Here is a 16,052-nt window from a genome sequence, read left to right as displayed (position 1 = left end):
AACCTTCCCAATTTACCAGCCTGAAATTCAAGTTAATACTTTTATACAGTGTAATTTCTTTAATAAACTGAATTTCTTCCCACTTACTTCAATGTTTTGAATTTCTCTGTCTCAGAATAGTATTTATTATTTAATTTTTCATAATATAACCCTTTGTACTATATTGCATCCTAAATTTCTACATAATGCAACAATATAGCATCATGTGGGTGTACATAATTGCAAACAATAGCTCTGATTATTGTGGATTATCCAAACCACAGGAGTTGAAGGTGAGATCTGAATGCTGGAATCACATTAGCATCAGTGACAGACAGAAAGGGCATGCTGAGTCTAAGGGTATGTCTACACTACTCGCCGGATTGGCGGGCAGTGATCGATCCAGCGGAGGTCAATTTATCGCATCTAATCTAGAGGCGATAAATCGATCCCCGAGCGCTCTCCCATCAACTCCTGTACTCCACCGCCACGAGAGGCGCCGGCAGAGTCGACGGGGGAGCAGCAGCAGTCGACTCACTGCAGTGAAGATACCACAGTGAGTAGGTCTAAGTATGTCAACTTCAACTATGTTATTCACATAGCTGAAGTTGTGTAACTTAGATCGTTTCCTTGCTCTCCCCTCCCCCCTCAGTGTAGACCAGGCCTAAGGGACCTAACAATTAAATGCTCTAAACCCAAAAGATGTGAACAAATAGCCAGGAACCTTTAAAAGCTGGTCAAATCTGGTTTTAAATAATTAACCTAAATGTAGAATGCTACCTTGTACAAATGCAATGCCTATGTTCAGCGTAAAAAAAAAAAAAAATCAATTTCCATAATGATCAGACATGCCGAATTGTAATTTCCTGAAAGTTCAGGATCCCGGCTAAGTGGAAATGCTTCTGTTTGACTGCTGCGACTATTTGAACAACATGATCTGAGAAAAAAAATCTGTTTATATCATAGTCTGTTGTCTTATAAATTAAAAGAAAATTTTAGTACAGGTAAGCAATCCTCCTATTGATTTGGAGGGATTTCTTGGCCTGTGCCTGAGTTCATCCCTCTCCTTAATACTGCTAAACCATTCTGCCTTGGGATGAATTTATCCCTGAACTTTTGAAGAAAAGGTTTTTTTGCCTGTGGAATGTACGAGATTCCTCTCAGTAGCATGTATTATCAAAACATTTTCTCGGGAGTGGATGGACCTGGACTCCCACCACAAAAGGCTTCATCCCTGTTCACCATTCTGTGCAAATAACTAGAGCATTGCAGACAAGCTTTCAGATAGCATGGCATGAAACAGAAATACATCTCTACTTTTTTAATTCCATCCTCCTTACTCCCTTTTCCCCTAGTTCCTTCCTTCCCATTCATTTCTACAGATGATTAGCATGCTGTGATATCCCAGGTATTTGGGAATGCCCTAGCTAGTGAAAGACACAAAGTGAAAAATCTGAGGAAGGACTATCTTAAGGGTAAGGCATTAGGAGATCTGGATTCAATTCTTGGCTCTGCCATAGACGTCCTGTGTGATGTTGAGGATGTTTGTCAGGATCAACTTGTGAACCTCTTATTCATATTGTTGAATGGTTACATATATGAGTAGTCCATTGACTTCCCCTTTGGGGCAGAATCTGCCACCTTTAGTCACAGTGAACAGTACTTTATTCCTCAAGTAGACAAAGCGCTGTTCACACCAGTGGGTTTGATCGGTAAAACTTCTGTAGTTCGTTTGTGTAGTTTTTTTCACACCACTGAACAACAAAAGTTTGACTGACAAAAATACAGGGTAGACACAGCCTTAGACAAGGTGGGTGAAGTGATATATTTTATTGGACCAACTTCTGTTGGTCTGAGAAAGCATTCGAGATACATAGAGCTCTTCCTCAAGTTTAGCAAAGGCATTCAGGAGTGTCACAACTAAATAAAAGGTCAACAGATAGTGTAAGTAGTTAGGACATATTCTAAGGGACCATTCAAAGTGAATATTTGCTAACTACTTATCCTACACTATCTGTTGACCTTGTATTTAGCCTGAAAATGTACAAAAGTGCACTCCACTCTCATTCTGCAGCTATTCATCTGTAGTTGAATTCACTTTTTCTTGGGACAGTGATGTCAGGATATGGCTTCATGAGCCACGTTAGTGGCAGGTATGCAAAACTGTATGTAACCACATCTCTTCTGGGGAATAAAGCCCCTTCTTCTCCACTGTAGTACAATCCTGACCTCCTTAGTATCCTGATGACATGAACTTTTTCTGTGTGTTCAGTGTTGGTTTCATTAATCTATCCCTGTGGTCTACTAAGCCTTGAAAAAGGAGTACATACTAACCTTTGTGGGTCACATATTCACTGGTCCCTTTTGGTGAACGAAGTATTGGGATGTGTGTTTCATTGATGGTCCCGACACAGTTCGGAAATCCCATCCTCTGAGATCCCACTATAATTTCAGAGACTTTGGTTATGGCAACTACCTGTGGGTAGATCACAGTATTGAAAGTATGTCAAACCTGTACAACCATCACCCCAACAGTTGACTTCCCATGCAAGAATTGGTTTGCAGCTGACAACCAGGTTGCCAGGTGTTGCCAGCTTCCAAAGGGCAATAGCCACCCACTTTTGCACTGGTATGGGTTTCTGAAAATGAGTGGTCTCGAGCTGGAGGATTGGTGCAAGATGCTCGCACAATTCTGTGAAGGTTTACTTCCTCATTCAGATGTTCTGTAGCAAATGGTCATCATCTCAGGTTTCCAAGATTATGTGGTCCCACCACACCATGCTAGTTCTGTAGGAATAGAAGCAGCACTCCCCCAGACGCATACTGTTGCAATCCCAGCATTCAACATATGTTCCATGGGACCCCAGTGGATTTCTATTTACCCTTTTGGTCAGCTGTCTTAGGCATCTCAAATTTTTCTGGGCCCATTCTGTCCAATATCTGGTCCTGGATTGCATGAATATTTGTCCTACAAGCTGAAGCAGAATCATACCATCAGGGATTTGCTCCATGTCTTCAATGAAGTTTGGCAGAAGGGAGAGATGACCGGACGCTGCCGTTGACAAATGTGTGAAGGTGGTGTACAGTACCAGCTACATGTAGCAAGGCAGTTCCCAGAGTGTCTCCTGTGCAGGGGCAGCTCTAGCTTTTTTGCCACCCCAAGCATAACAGGCAGACTGCCTTCGGCGTACCCGCTGCCTAATTGCCGCTGAATCCGCGGGACCAACGGATGTCCCACAGGAAAGCTGCCGAAGGCAGCCTGCCTGCTGCCCTTGCAGGGACCGGCAGGGTGCCCCCCGCGGCTTGCCGCCCCAGGCTTGGAGCGCTGATGCCTGGAGCCGCCACTGCTCCTGTGACAGAAAGGACTGTGGGATATTGTCCCTGAAATGGTAGCACTACCATCAAATATTGAAAATAGGCAGTGTGGATATGAGTATATGCCTGTGCACAGTGTACAACTGTGACTGGCACAGCATATGTGGACGCTCAGTATGGGTACCGGGGTACGTCTGCTAGCAATACATAGACAAGTATCCAGAGAAGCAGGCAAGCGTACATGTAACATAGGATGCAAATTTAGGTCCTCCTCATGCAAACACTTATGTACATGAGTAACTCAGTCCCACTGAGTTCAATTGTAACAGATTGTTTCCTTTCTTAGCAGTTATGGTTTCAGAGTGCATTGTGATTTTACCATAAATGTTATCAGGGAAAAAAGCTGACATCCAAATATATTGGATACTTACCAACTTTAAGGAGGATTTAAGTCCAGCAGTGCATTTTAAAGTCCATAAATTTAAGGCAGTTCAGGCTTCATGTCTGTTTTAACTCTGGCATTTTTTCCTTTCATTCTGGTTGCTCCCTCAATAAAATACTGATTTTTGACAATCTCCAGTTAATTTTGCTCCCTTTTGTTTTTTTCTTAGAAAAGAAAAACAGAAAAGCCACACAAACAGAACCATAGAGCATCTGCTCATGCTTATGTGTTTCATAAATGCAGCTTAGCTTCTTGTACTTTTTCTGTCAACTTTCATAATCACCGAATTAATCATTTTAGTTTGAAAAACATAAAATCAGGTCTGTCTTAATATACAAGTGTCATCTCTGGTAATATTATTAATTAAAAAGAACAAGAACTGGATATTAAACTGCTGCTTAGTCTACACGGCTTTTGTTTTGTTTTTACACAACATGTTTTTCTCTAGAAAATGTACATATTTGTGTAGGTATGTTCCATGAAACAAGTTTAATTTTATTTTAAAGGTACGCGCTATCTGTTGAAAATATCATCCAGGCCTGGCTTGACACTTCTGGAATACCAAAGGTAAATGCAAAGTATCTTTTCTCAATAAATTTCAGACAATGACTTTTTGTTCAAATCTCTGCCTCTATTATCGCAGATATGGCACAAAATAAATCTCTGTTTTGATGACATCTGCTCTGCATGCCTTTATACTGTATAAAATGGGACTCACCTTTTTATCAGTTACAGTTTTATCAGTTGCAAATAAGCAGCCAAAGGAAAATCTTTGAAACTTTATTTTATTATTAAATATTCTGATCATTGGACAGTGTGCTGTAAGGTATTGTAATGAGGTTCACTACGTTTAAGAAGCACTGTTTAATGATGTCAATTTGTGAATTACTGTGACAGCCACATGGACAGCAGTAACGTCAATACATATGAAATTTGCTGTACTTTGATATTTCATGAATGTTGAGTATTGATCACAGATCTCCCAATCTGTTACATGAATTTTGTGTTATAGAGAAATATAACTAGCAAAACTTGAATACTAATAAATCTCCATTAGTATTACACCCTTAATAAAACCTGAAGAAGAGCTCTGTGTAAGCCCAAAAGCTTGTCGCTCTCACTTACAGAAGTTGATCCAATAAAAGATATTACCTCAATGACCTTGTCTCACCCATAATAAAGTAATTCTTTGCATCCTCCAATTTGTAACCACTGCTTTCTGATCTCACATGCACTTGTGTAAATCAGGAGTCTTATAACTGAGGATGTGTTTTAATGACTGGCCTATCCTTTCTGATGTGGAAGAATTACACAGAACAGCATGACTGTCTTCTGGCTACAAAACAACATAATAGAGTACATGTGATGAATGTACATATTTCTGCAGTACCCACTCATTTTCTGAATAATTTTTTCCCAGAAACATACCATGGCTGTGTTAAATAAGGTCAAGTGCGTTGTTGAATTTGCCACTTATCAGATCAAGAATCAGCAGCCTTCAGGATGTACTAAAGTTTCAGAAGTGACTCACCATAGGATTGTAGCAGCTTTTCATCCTGTGCTAGGCTAATAATGACTTAATACCCATAACTTTGGCCAATGAGTTAAGCTGACATGTAGTGGAATGAGAAGCACTCAACAGCTCTTAGAGCTGGAAAGCACCTATAAGTCCACTCAAAAACCCCCACCACCTCTGACACTACTGGATTGCTCTTTAAAACATATTTTCTTGTGTTTTTATCTTGTCTGTGCTGGCCGCAGCATCCCACCGCCCCCATTGGCCTGGAGCGGCAAACCGCGGCCAGTGGGAGCCACGATTGGCTGAACCTGCCGACACGGCAGATAAACAAACTGGCCTGGCCCACCAGGGTACTTACCCTGGTGAGCCGCGTACCAGAGGTTGACGACCTCTGTAATAGAGTTTGTTGTCAATGAAGATTTTCCTATAGTTGTCACATTTTTTCTTTGTAATCTGATTCCTCTACTTAGAACTTCTTATTCCTCCCTAAATAAGGAATGCTTTTAAAAATATATATAAACAGTTATCTTTACCCAGCTTCAACTGTCCTTAGCTGTTGTTTAGCCAACTAATATATAAGATGATCTCTAAACCCCTTTGCTTTGTGCACTACTCTGAATGCCCTCCAATTTGTCTACATTTTCTTCTGTCCATGTTGAAATTGAATTCTTTCTTAGTATAGGAAAAATACCATTATTTATTGGCAAGATACTATGAGTGCACTTCTAAATTGCTCTTTCACGATGAAGTGATCGTCCTCAATGTTACATTGAATTAATATCTCTTTCTCAGTCAAAATATGTAGCCAATATGCTCTTTCATGACACGTTTTCCATTAGTACTTGAACTGGATATATTAAAGTGGTGATATGTGTTCCTTAAATGAAATTTGAAATTTTTATGTAATCACAAGACTACGTGACCTGTGGCTGAATAATGATCAGTGGAACTAGAGGCTATGTCTACACTACAACCACTACAGTGGCACAGCTGCAGTGCGATAGCTATGCCACTGTAGCGCCGTAGTGTAGACACTTCCTACAGTGACAGAAGGAGCTTTTCTGTCAATGTAGGTAATCCACCTCCTCAAGCAGTGGGTGGGTCAGTTTAACTGTTGTGCTGAGGGTGTGAATGTTTACATACGCCTGAACAACATAGTTAGCTTGATCTAAATTTTAAGTGTAGGCCTGGGCCAGCGCCAGAGGGCCCATGTTCCCTGGAGGAACTGTTATGGGTAAGACAGCAGGGGAGGTGAGAAACTAATGGAGTTAGGCTAGAAGAAACACAGCTTTGTAGACAGGGCCTGCATGGAATCTAATAAAATTCTACTTGTTCAGCTTATCCTGCATTCAGCTTCACTCGTTGCTAACAAAACAGTGTCCAAAACAGCAAATACCAAAATTAGATTGCATAAGTTGACAGCACCCTTCTTCCTGTTCCCCTGCCCTGTTACCCAGCTTGTCTCTTTCTGTTCCTACTTAGGACTTGATTCCACATTTGCTCTACTTGATTACAGTATTCACTACTCCACATGAGCATGAGTGGCAGAGTAGGGCCACTGATTCTGAATGAACAACTGGACGTAGTCTCTAGGAGGAGTTCATTAAGAGTTGTGCCATGTTTGTTTTAGTCTTTTTAAATCTTTATTTCCTTTTTCCTCTGCTTCTTTTGTTTCTTGGCTGAAAATGCTTTTCAGTAGCATTCACAATTATATGGGATTCTATGCATAATCTGTCATTTAAGCCCTATCTTCTAGTGGAATTTGTAAATGAATATACCATGTGCACACTGCTTTCCAAAGATGTAATGTCAAGAAAATTCTTCCACTAGTTGATATTCATTTATTCATGGTTGTTAAGGTTCTTGTTTATTTTCTACCTGTTCTTGCTATTTTCTACAAGTTTTAGATTATTTTAGCAAGTGTCTGGTTTTGTATCTGGCTGGCTTTTAGACTGTCCAGTTTGATGTAGACAGCGAATTGGATGATTAGGGTTATTGGAGATCTGAGGGCCAAACTTCATGAGCCAGTTAAACAATCCAGGAAAAATATAATTCGTGAAATTCCAAAAATCAATGTAAGAAATGTCTTTTATTGGTTTTATAAACTTTTGGAGGATGTTACAGCAACACCTTTATTTACTGTGAATGATAGGTTATTACTAAGGAGAGTTCCTGGCTGTTGTCCCACTTACAAACGTTATAGATTTCCTGTTTCCTATTACTAAGAGAGAATGATGACAAAGGGGCTCCTAGGATAGATTGCATAGATGATGAATCATAAATTAATAGCTAACAGTCAATTACTAACAAACTGACCAAATCCAAATGTCATTAGAAAGGAGTGATCCTCTTACACCTCTGGAAGATAGTTATCATTTGTTTATCTAAGTTTTACAGTGTATATAGACAGGCATTCAGCAAAGAAGTAACTCCTTCAGGGTCAGTGTTTCCACTGAACTATGTAACTTAATCCTTGGTATTTCTTGTCATGTCTTATCGCTAAGATTTCTGTCTGAATGTGATATTTGTAAGTATTTGATGGGGAAGGCAACAAACAACTGAAATCCTCTCCATTTGTGCAGGTTAGGTACATGAGTAGGCATTGGCAATATGGACTTCTGCTTAGGAGACAAAGTTTATTCAACACCATAATTTGGCATGGGGTTTTTAGATTTTTTTTTTTCACTCCATGAAGATGAATAGTGATTCTGTTAGATTAATTTCAAATCTTGTGGTGAATGCTGGTCACAAGAATAACATGCTGTTGCTTTAATGCTCAAACTTGCTACATAACTGACCTCAAACTATTTTTTGGCCTAACGGAACACAGAGACGTGTCCATGCATTTTGAAATCACTGCAGAGTATATAATTGATATTTGAGACATAATCTGAAGTAAGCTTAATTGCTAATTTATATGTGAAAAATACTTATGCTTGGTGATAGATATCGTTTGAAAAGTAGATAGTTGCCCTCAAGAATAATGGTCACCTTGGGTTATTAACCTGTCTGCAAAGTGGAAAAATTAAAAATGATCCTTAAAATGCTCTTAATGTATTTAAATTAGCATAGATCAATACAATAATTGAGCTAGTTGAATCTCTAATAATAACAAAGATGAGACAAACTTTTAGAAATAAAATTCATTGGTGGTCTGTCATTTCAAGAATTAGTAATTCTGTCAACATTCCATCTCATTTTCAGCAGTCTAAATAATACTCAGGAGGATGAGATTTTGAGAAGTATAGAAGTGCTCTGAAACAAATTGTAGCATATTGTAAGGTGCATAGATCCAGATGAATCATGAACAGAAACAGACCAAGACAGATTGTGTAAACAGAATGTTTCTATGCACTATTACTTTTGATTATGCCCTTTAAAGGGGTATGAAGACAATAACCAAATCAATTAACTGTATGAAGAATTTGATGCAGGCAATATTATTTTATATTTGGCAAGTTATCATTCTATAAAGTGTACTGTAGGTCAATGTTAATCTTGTAGGAAAGCCTTACATTGATCTGAATTAAAGATGGTTCTTCACACATCAATGTTATGAATTTCACTTACATGTTTCTACTGATTATACTTAAGGTACTAATAAGCTAGGGTCCAGAAATTGACACAATTTGTTTATTGAGTGGTTTAGACATAATTACAAATTATTAAATATAAAAAATGCCCCAGACTTGAATTTTAGAGTGTTAAGATGTATGTTATATCACACACAGTTTAAAAAACTCTGGTGTAGTTTTGGAGAAATTTAAAATAGTATGCCATTTTGATTCTCTGCTGTTTCTGATCATTATTGCATATGATTTTATAATAGAAAATTATGTATGGAGGAGGGTGTGATGGGTTGGACCACCTTTCGGGAGTGCCACCTGATTTGCTGGGGTCCCACTGAGTCCACCTGTCCCACCAGCCTGGGTGTCCGTTCCCCCCCCCCCACCACACACACTCTGTGCTGCTGGGTCAGGCTCGCAAGCCCCCCTTTCCAGCACACACACAGGCAGGGACACGCCAAGCTATATAATCACACAGAGTCTGCAATCAGCTCTGTGTGGGAGGGCTCAGCTCGAGGAATTGCCCAGCGCTTTGGTGCATACCCCCTCTGGAGTATAAACGAAAAATTATATTGTCTTGCACTGTATAGAGATCTATATAGCATAAATTCATGAAATTTGCCCCGTCTCTCAATGTGGAGGAAGATATGCACAGCCTTTTGCCCCCACCCCCTGTTATGAATTGCACAAACTAGGTTTTGGAAGAAACAAGAAACAAGTTTATTAACTACAACAGGTGAATTTTAAGTGATTATAAGGGATAGCAAACAGAACAAAACAGATTACTGAGCAAAATATACAAACATGGACCCTAAGCTTAATTCATTAAAGAAACTGGTTACAAATAGCAATTTCTCACCCTAAATGTTGTTTTAGGCAGGTTGCAAAGTTTCTGCAGCTTAGAGTTCCAGAAATTTCTCTTCACAAGCTAGACCCCTAGGTCCCAGTCCTTGCTGTAAACACCCAAGACTGATCTGGGAAGAAGTCATCCTGGGTGGGGATTCAGTGAAGCACCAGTGACCTTGATTAACTTACTCTCCAGCTTTAAATAGAATTTACATGAGACAGGAATCTTTTGTTTCCCTGTTGGATCCCCACTCTCCTTCTTCGCTGGAAAAGTACCAGCAGTGTCCAAGGTGGTGTTTTGTACCAAGTGACATCATCACATGACCTTGCAGTGTTAAAGCAACCATGAGACAAGACTTATTTGTAATGTCCACAGGAAGGAACTAAAGGAAGATGGGCAATCAGCATCTTCAAAGACTCATTGTCTTTCCCAATGGCCCATCCAGGCTGATAGTTTACTGTCTGGTGGGTGTTCCCCAGGTATAATCACACTTGTAATTGTTACGTAGTCAATATCCCTAACTCCAGATACAGAAATGATACATGCATACAAATTGGATAACACATTCAGTAAATCATATCCTTTCCAATGATATCTCACAAGGCCCATCTTGCATCAAATAGTTATGCCATATTCATATCATAAGCATATTTCTATAAATAATATGGGGCATAACATCAAAGAGGATCTTTTGGTTAATGCACAGAATCTAATTAAGGTTATAACACAGGCTCCCTGTGTGACCTGAGCAATCACTTAGGCTAAAATGTTCAAATATTGTGGCTGAGGTTAGGCATGTAAACTCATTTAGATTAATAAATAAGTTCACCTAACCTCTAAAAATCAAATGCCTAATATAGATTTAGGTGTTCAACCTTAGGTGCCATGTTTGAAAATGTTGGCCTTAACCTCTTTGTTCCTCAGTTTCCATATCCTTGATTATAAAGTGCTAGAGAAGTAAGAAGTAGTATTAGTTATTATGCCAAAAAAATTACATCCATGAATACTAAATGAGACTCCTTAGTATAAATCACTGGCTTCAGTTTAGTGACCAGCTAAAAACTTTAAGTATAATTTAATCCCTCTAAGATAAATCAGAAGCATCAAGATTCTTGTCTCTCCCTTTAGGTTTTCTTACAGTATAATACACCTCCACCCTGATATAACACTGTCCTCCGGAGCCAAAAAATCTTACTGCGTTATAAGTGAAACTGTGTTATATCAAACTTGCTTTAATCCACCAGAACGTGCAGCCTCGCCCCCCTGGAGCGCTGCTTTACCACGTTATATCTGAATTCTTGTTATATTCTCATTTAGGTCACGTTATATTGGGGTAGAGGTGTATATATCTTTGATTATCAGCAGGTAAGTATGCCCAGTGGTCTGTGATGGGATGTTAGATGGGTTGGGATCTGAGTTACTGCAGAGAATTCTTTCCTGGGTGTCTGGCTGGTGAGTCTTGCCCACATGCTCAGGGTTTAACTGATCGCCATATTTGGGGTCAGGAAGGAATTTTCCTCCAGGGCAGATTGGCAGAGGCCCTGGAGGTTTTTTGCCTTCCTCTGCAGCGTGGGGCATGGGTCACTTGCTGGAGGATTCTCTGCAGCTTGAGGTCTTTAAATCACAATTTGAGGACTTCAGTAACTCAGACATAGGTTAGGGGTTTGTTACAGGAGTGGGTGGTTTAGATTCTGTGGCCTGCATTGTGCAGGAGGTCAGACTAGATGATCATAAGGGGCCCTTCTGACCTTAAAGTCTATGAATCTATGAGAACAGAGAACAAAAAGGTACACAAACCTGAATCAGCAATTGCAAAAAGCCTGAAGAGGAAGTTTATTTTAAATATTTTTCTCATTTCTAATATAAATGTGAACTGAATTCCTAAGGTTCGTGCATTAGAATACGTTATTTATGACAAGTTTAATAAAGCTCTAAAAGCATTTTGTGGTTCCTTTTTCTATTAATTGCACCGCTGAGCACAAAAGCTGTGTTATGTGCAGAATGACTGGACTTATCCCTAGTTATGTTTGGTATCTAAAGAACAATAAGAGTTTGCTGCCTGGCTGATCAGTACCAGATCAAATTCGCATTCCCAAGCTCCCACTCTCCCACCTACATATGCAGGGGGTGGAAACATAGCAAAGAGAGGGAAGACAGGTCCTTTTTTGCAGAGATTTTGAGCTGAGGCTCTCCTAATATGGATGCAGCTGGGACTGTGTAACATTAAACATTGATTTTAATCCATTACTTGCAAAAGCATCCTAAGAAAAACAGAGATTAGCAGCCAATTAATGCTTACTTTGCCCATTGTTTTCCTTGGCCAACTGAAACAATTCACAGAGGACTTAAATAGTGTGTGAGTTACCTTGAAAACAAACAGCCTTCTTTTAGGATAATTATAGCAGTAGCCCTCCAAACATAGCCCAAATCTTTCAAGTTTAGAATAACTCAAGTGTTTCCATCTTTTTTGACATTTGTTTCAGCATGTGAATAATAAAAATCAAGAGCTGCTTTAAAAAATAATGTGCCAGCTATTTTTAGTGTAGAGGTGTAGAAGTTGTCATGGTATAATTCCCCACTCTGAACTTCAGCGTCCAAAAGATGAGGTACCAGCATGAACTCCTCTAAGCTTGATTACGAGCTTAGAACCTGTAGCGCTGCCACCAACCAGGAATTCCAGTGCCTGGTACACTCTGGTCCCCTCAAGACCTTGCCCGGGGGAACCCCAAGACCCAGACCCTCTGGATCTTACCACAAGGAAAGTAAACCCTTTCCCCCACCGTTGCCTCTCCCAGTGTTGGAAATAAAATAATCGGTGAAACAACACCAAAATATTTCACTGAAGTTCCTTAGAATGAGTTGGGGACAACTTTTGATCTAAGAAAATGGCAGGAAAAGAAGTTAAGGTCAGGGCAGATAGCCATTTTAGACTTGATTCTGAGAAAAAGGGAGACATTGGTTGTTGAATCTGAAGGTGAAAATTGAATTTGAGTGAATAGTGACCATGAAAAGATGGTATTGTCATGATTTCTGTGGGAAAGGAAGGAGTGTATAGCAGCCTCGATTAAAGGACAATGGACTTTCAAAAAGCACGACTTACACAAAAACTCACCCGTCAAAAACAAAATCTGAATTGTAAGTGTGGTCTTAACGCTGACATTGAGCAGCCCCCAACTAAAGGACAGGACAATGGCCTGAACCAACTGTCTGAACAAGCCTGAAAACATAACGGCTGAAACAGCTAACTATATGTGAGTGTGTTGTATAGCATAAACAAATGTAGGCAAAACACCCGAAACTTATAAATTATCCTTACACAATCTGCAAACACTTCATAGATTTTAAGGTCAGAAGGACCATTATGATCATCTAGTCTGACCTTCCTGCACCAATGCAGGCCACAAGAATCTCACCCACCCACTCCGATGTAACAACCCCCTAACCTATGTCTGAGTTACTGAAGTCCTCAAATCATGGTTTAAAGACTTCAAGGTGCAGAGAATCCTCAGCAAGTGACCTATGCCCCCATGCTGCAGAGGAAGGCAAAAACCCTCCAGGGGCTCTGCCAATCTGCCCTGGAGAAAATTCTTCCGACCCAAATATGGCGATCAGCTTAAACCCTGAGCATGTGGGCAAGACTCACCAGCCAGCACACCAGGAAAGAATTCTCTGTAGTAACTCAGATCCCACCCCATCTAACATCCACATCAACAGACCATTGGGCATATTACCTGCTAATAATCAAAGATCAATTAATTGCCAAAATTAGGCTATCCCATCATACCATACCATCCTCCATAAACTTATCAAGCTGTAGTCTTGAAGCCAGATATGTCTTTTGCCCTCCACATACTGCCCCTTGGAAGGCTGTTCCAGAACTTCACTCCTCTAATGGTTAAAGAAACCTTTGGTCTAATTTCAAGTCTAAACTTCCTAGATGTCCAGTTTATATATCCATTTGTCTTGTGTCCACATTGGTACTGAAGCTTAAAAAATTCCTCTCCCTCCCTGATATTTATCCCTCTGATATATTTATAAAGAGCAATCATGTCTCCCCTCAGCCTTCTTTTGGTTAGGCTAAACAAGCCAAGCTCTTTGAGTCTCTTTTCATAAGACAAGTTTTCCATTCCTCGTATCATCCTAGTAGCCCTTCTCTGTACCTGTTCCAGTTCGAATTCATCCTTCTTAAACATGGGAGATCAGAACTGCACACAATATTCCAGATGAGGTCTCACCAGTGCCTTGTATAATGGTACTAACACTTCCTTATCTTTATTGGAAATACGTTGCCTGATGCATCCCACGACCACATTAGCTTTTTTAACAGAGAGAGTCACTTTTAATGCTCTGGCCACTGGAGGAGCTGCCTTGAAGTTCTCAGTGTCGGTTTTGATGCTCGGTTCACACTCTGTGCCAAGATACCTCAGAATCATGATGAAGTTGGAATGCTGTTGTGCTGAGGGTGGTGTCTGCTTCTTGAGAGTGAACTCCCTCTGTGTATAATGCACTGGCCTTGATACTAGTCTTCTCAGTGTCCCTGATTGCAACAGTTTTGATGCAGTCAGTGTTAAGATCTTTCCAGGCTTCTCCTTAGGCACTACTTTGTATAGTGCTCTACAGTCAGGCTAGTGATTCAGGGGATGACAGCTTCTATTCATAGAGAAAACATGGGATTATTTTAATGATAAATACATCTCCATAGGAGACTGTGACTCCCTGTATGAAGGGACAGTCTCCCCAAGAGGCTGCTAGCAGTTCTCTCCCATCTCCCTTATTTTGTGGTGCCTAGAGAGAAAACAGATGTTTTGCAGAGTGTTGTGTTATATTACCCCGAACTTGGTTTGCTAGATTTCATTTTGAATGCATGGCTTTACCAGCTCATGGTAACATCTGGGCTAACAGGTCTTTGTGGCCACAGGGCTAGATGAGTTGTGGAAGGAGGCTTCTGTCTGGACCAAGTTTCTTTATGGCGACCATTGCCAGGTTTCTGAACTCCTTCAAGAGAGCATTAAGGCTTCAAGTCTCATCCTACACCTAAAAGAATCTCTTTAGTGTAGCATGTGTAGGCGTCTTTGCAGATAGTGAAAGAGATGGAGACCGCTTCATATTTTTCCAGTTTGTGTCCCATCCCTTCACTGTAGAAGAAGAGGAAAGATGTTGTTTTTTCTAGACCAGCTTTCAAAGCATTGATGGCTTCGGGGCTGTCCAGTATCTGCTGCTCAGGTGCTCAGTGCTACTCAGTGTAAGTTGAGTGGTCCTTAGCTTTTGCAGCAGGTTCCAAGAAACAGACAGATTTGAAAGTCTTCGAAAATGTTGGCCAAGCAGCCACTGTCTGTTGCCTACCAGGATCTCACTGTTGGATGGAACCACAGAGATTTTTAATTAGGACCCAAGTCACTTCAGACACATGAGCCCTAGTCTTTGTTCTCTGGGCTGCTCAATATCAGGATTCAAGTTACTTCTGGATAGTAGGATTTCAGAAGACTGCATGACCATCCTGAAATTGTGGACCTAATTTCCACAGGTGGTCACATTAAAAATCAGAATGGTCAGCCTGGGAATCATCTTTCTCTTCTAGAGGAATGCAATGAGCTCTACTCAGTGCTCTACTCTCTGGGCTGTGCTGAAGGCTACTGGCACATCAGAAGACTTCCCAAACACTAGAACCCCAAATCATGGCAGAAGAACCATATTTCCAGTTTTGTTTCTTGCTGTTTTGATCTCATTACTGCGCGTTTTTTGAAAAACTTAGCTATTTGTCCTAGTTTACCACCACAAGCAAAAACGGAATTTGTTCCCTAAATTGGCCATTTGATATATCTGTGACATCACTCTGGATATCCAGAGAACAATCTGCATTGACACCAGAGAATTGGCAGTCCCTAAGGTACATGATGAAGTATTCCAATCCCACTTTGTCCCCTCTAGAGAACTACGTTACACAGAAGCCCTCAGCAAGTCCTATCCCTCTGGATTTGGAGGCTGGCGCAAATGATATGAGAGAGCCAGCAGGTGTTCAGTTGGACTATGCTTTTAATGTTGGTTCTCATACCTGCAATTGTAATTGTAGCTTTGATGGTATGCTTTCACAAAAGGCTTCTTGAAAGCCCAATGAAAGCAAGGGTACAGGTCTGTCACACCACATCCAGTGGATAGACAGCACCTAGACTCATCTGGCCTGGATTCAGTCCAAGATTAACACCTAGTTAGCAAGGGATTCCAGCAACTGAGTCCGTGCCTCTTACCAAAGTCACTGCAGCACAACTTCATACTCAGATAACTCATTCTCTCCAGTTACAGATCATGTGTAGTGGCGCCTTGAACAGTCCTGACTATACTAAGGATTCTCAGAGTCCTGGTATCCTAAAGGGAGATACTGATTCA

At 40.4% G+C, this 16,052-nt stretch overlaps 1 protein-coding gene across 12 annotated transcripts in view; it reads left to right on the top strand.

Annotated features, from left to right (window-relative positions):
* AOPEP (aminopeptidase O (putative)) overlaps positions 1-16,052 on the top strand; it is a 346,149-nt gene that overhangs the window by 225,680 nt on the left and 104,417 nt on the right. For all 12 annotated transcript variants that reach the window (XM_075067225.1, XM_075067228.1, XM_075067224.1 and 9 more), the window contains one exon: positions 4,243-4,303. In XM_075067225.1, the coding sequence (XP_074923326.1) occupies positions 4,243-4,303 (61 nt within the window). The remainder of the gene's footprint in view (positions 1-4,242; positions 4,304-16,052) is intronic.

The sequence above is a fragment of the Chelonoidis abingdonii genome, chromosome 6 (assembly GCF_003597395.2).
Source record: "Chelonoidis abingdonii isolate Lonesome George chromosome 6, CheloAbing_2.0, whole genome shotgun sequence".
NCBI classification, from domain to species: domain Eukaryota; kingdom Metazoa; phylum Chordata; order Testudines; family Testudinidae; genus Chelonoidis; species Chelonoidis abingdonii.
This window is presented reverse-complemented; position numbering and strand designations above follow the sequence as displayed.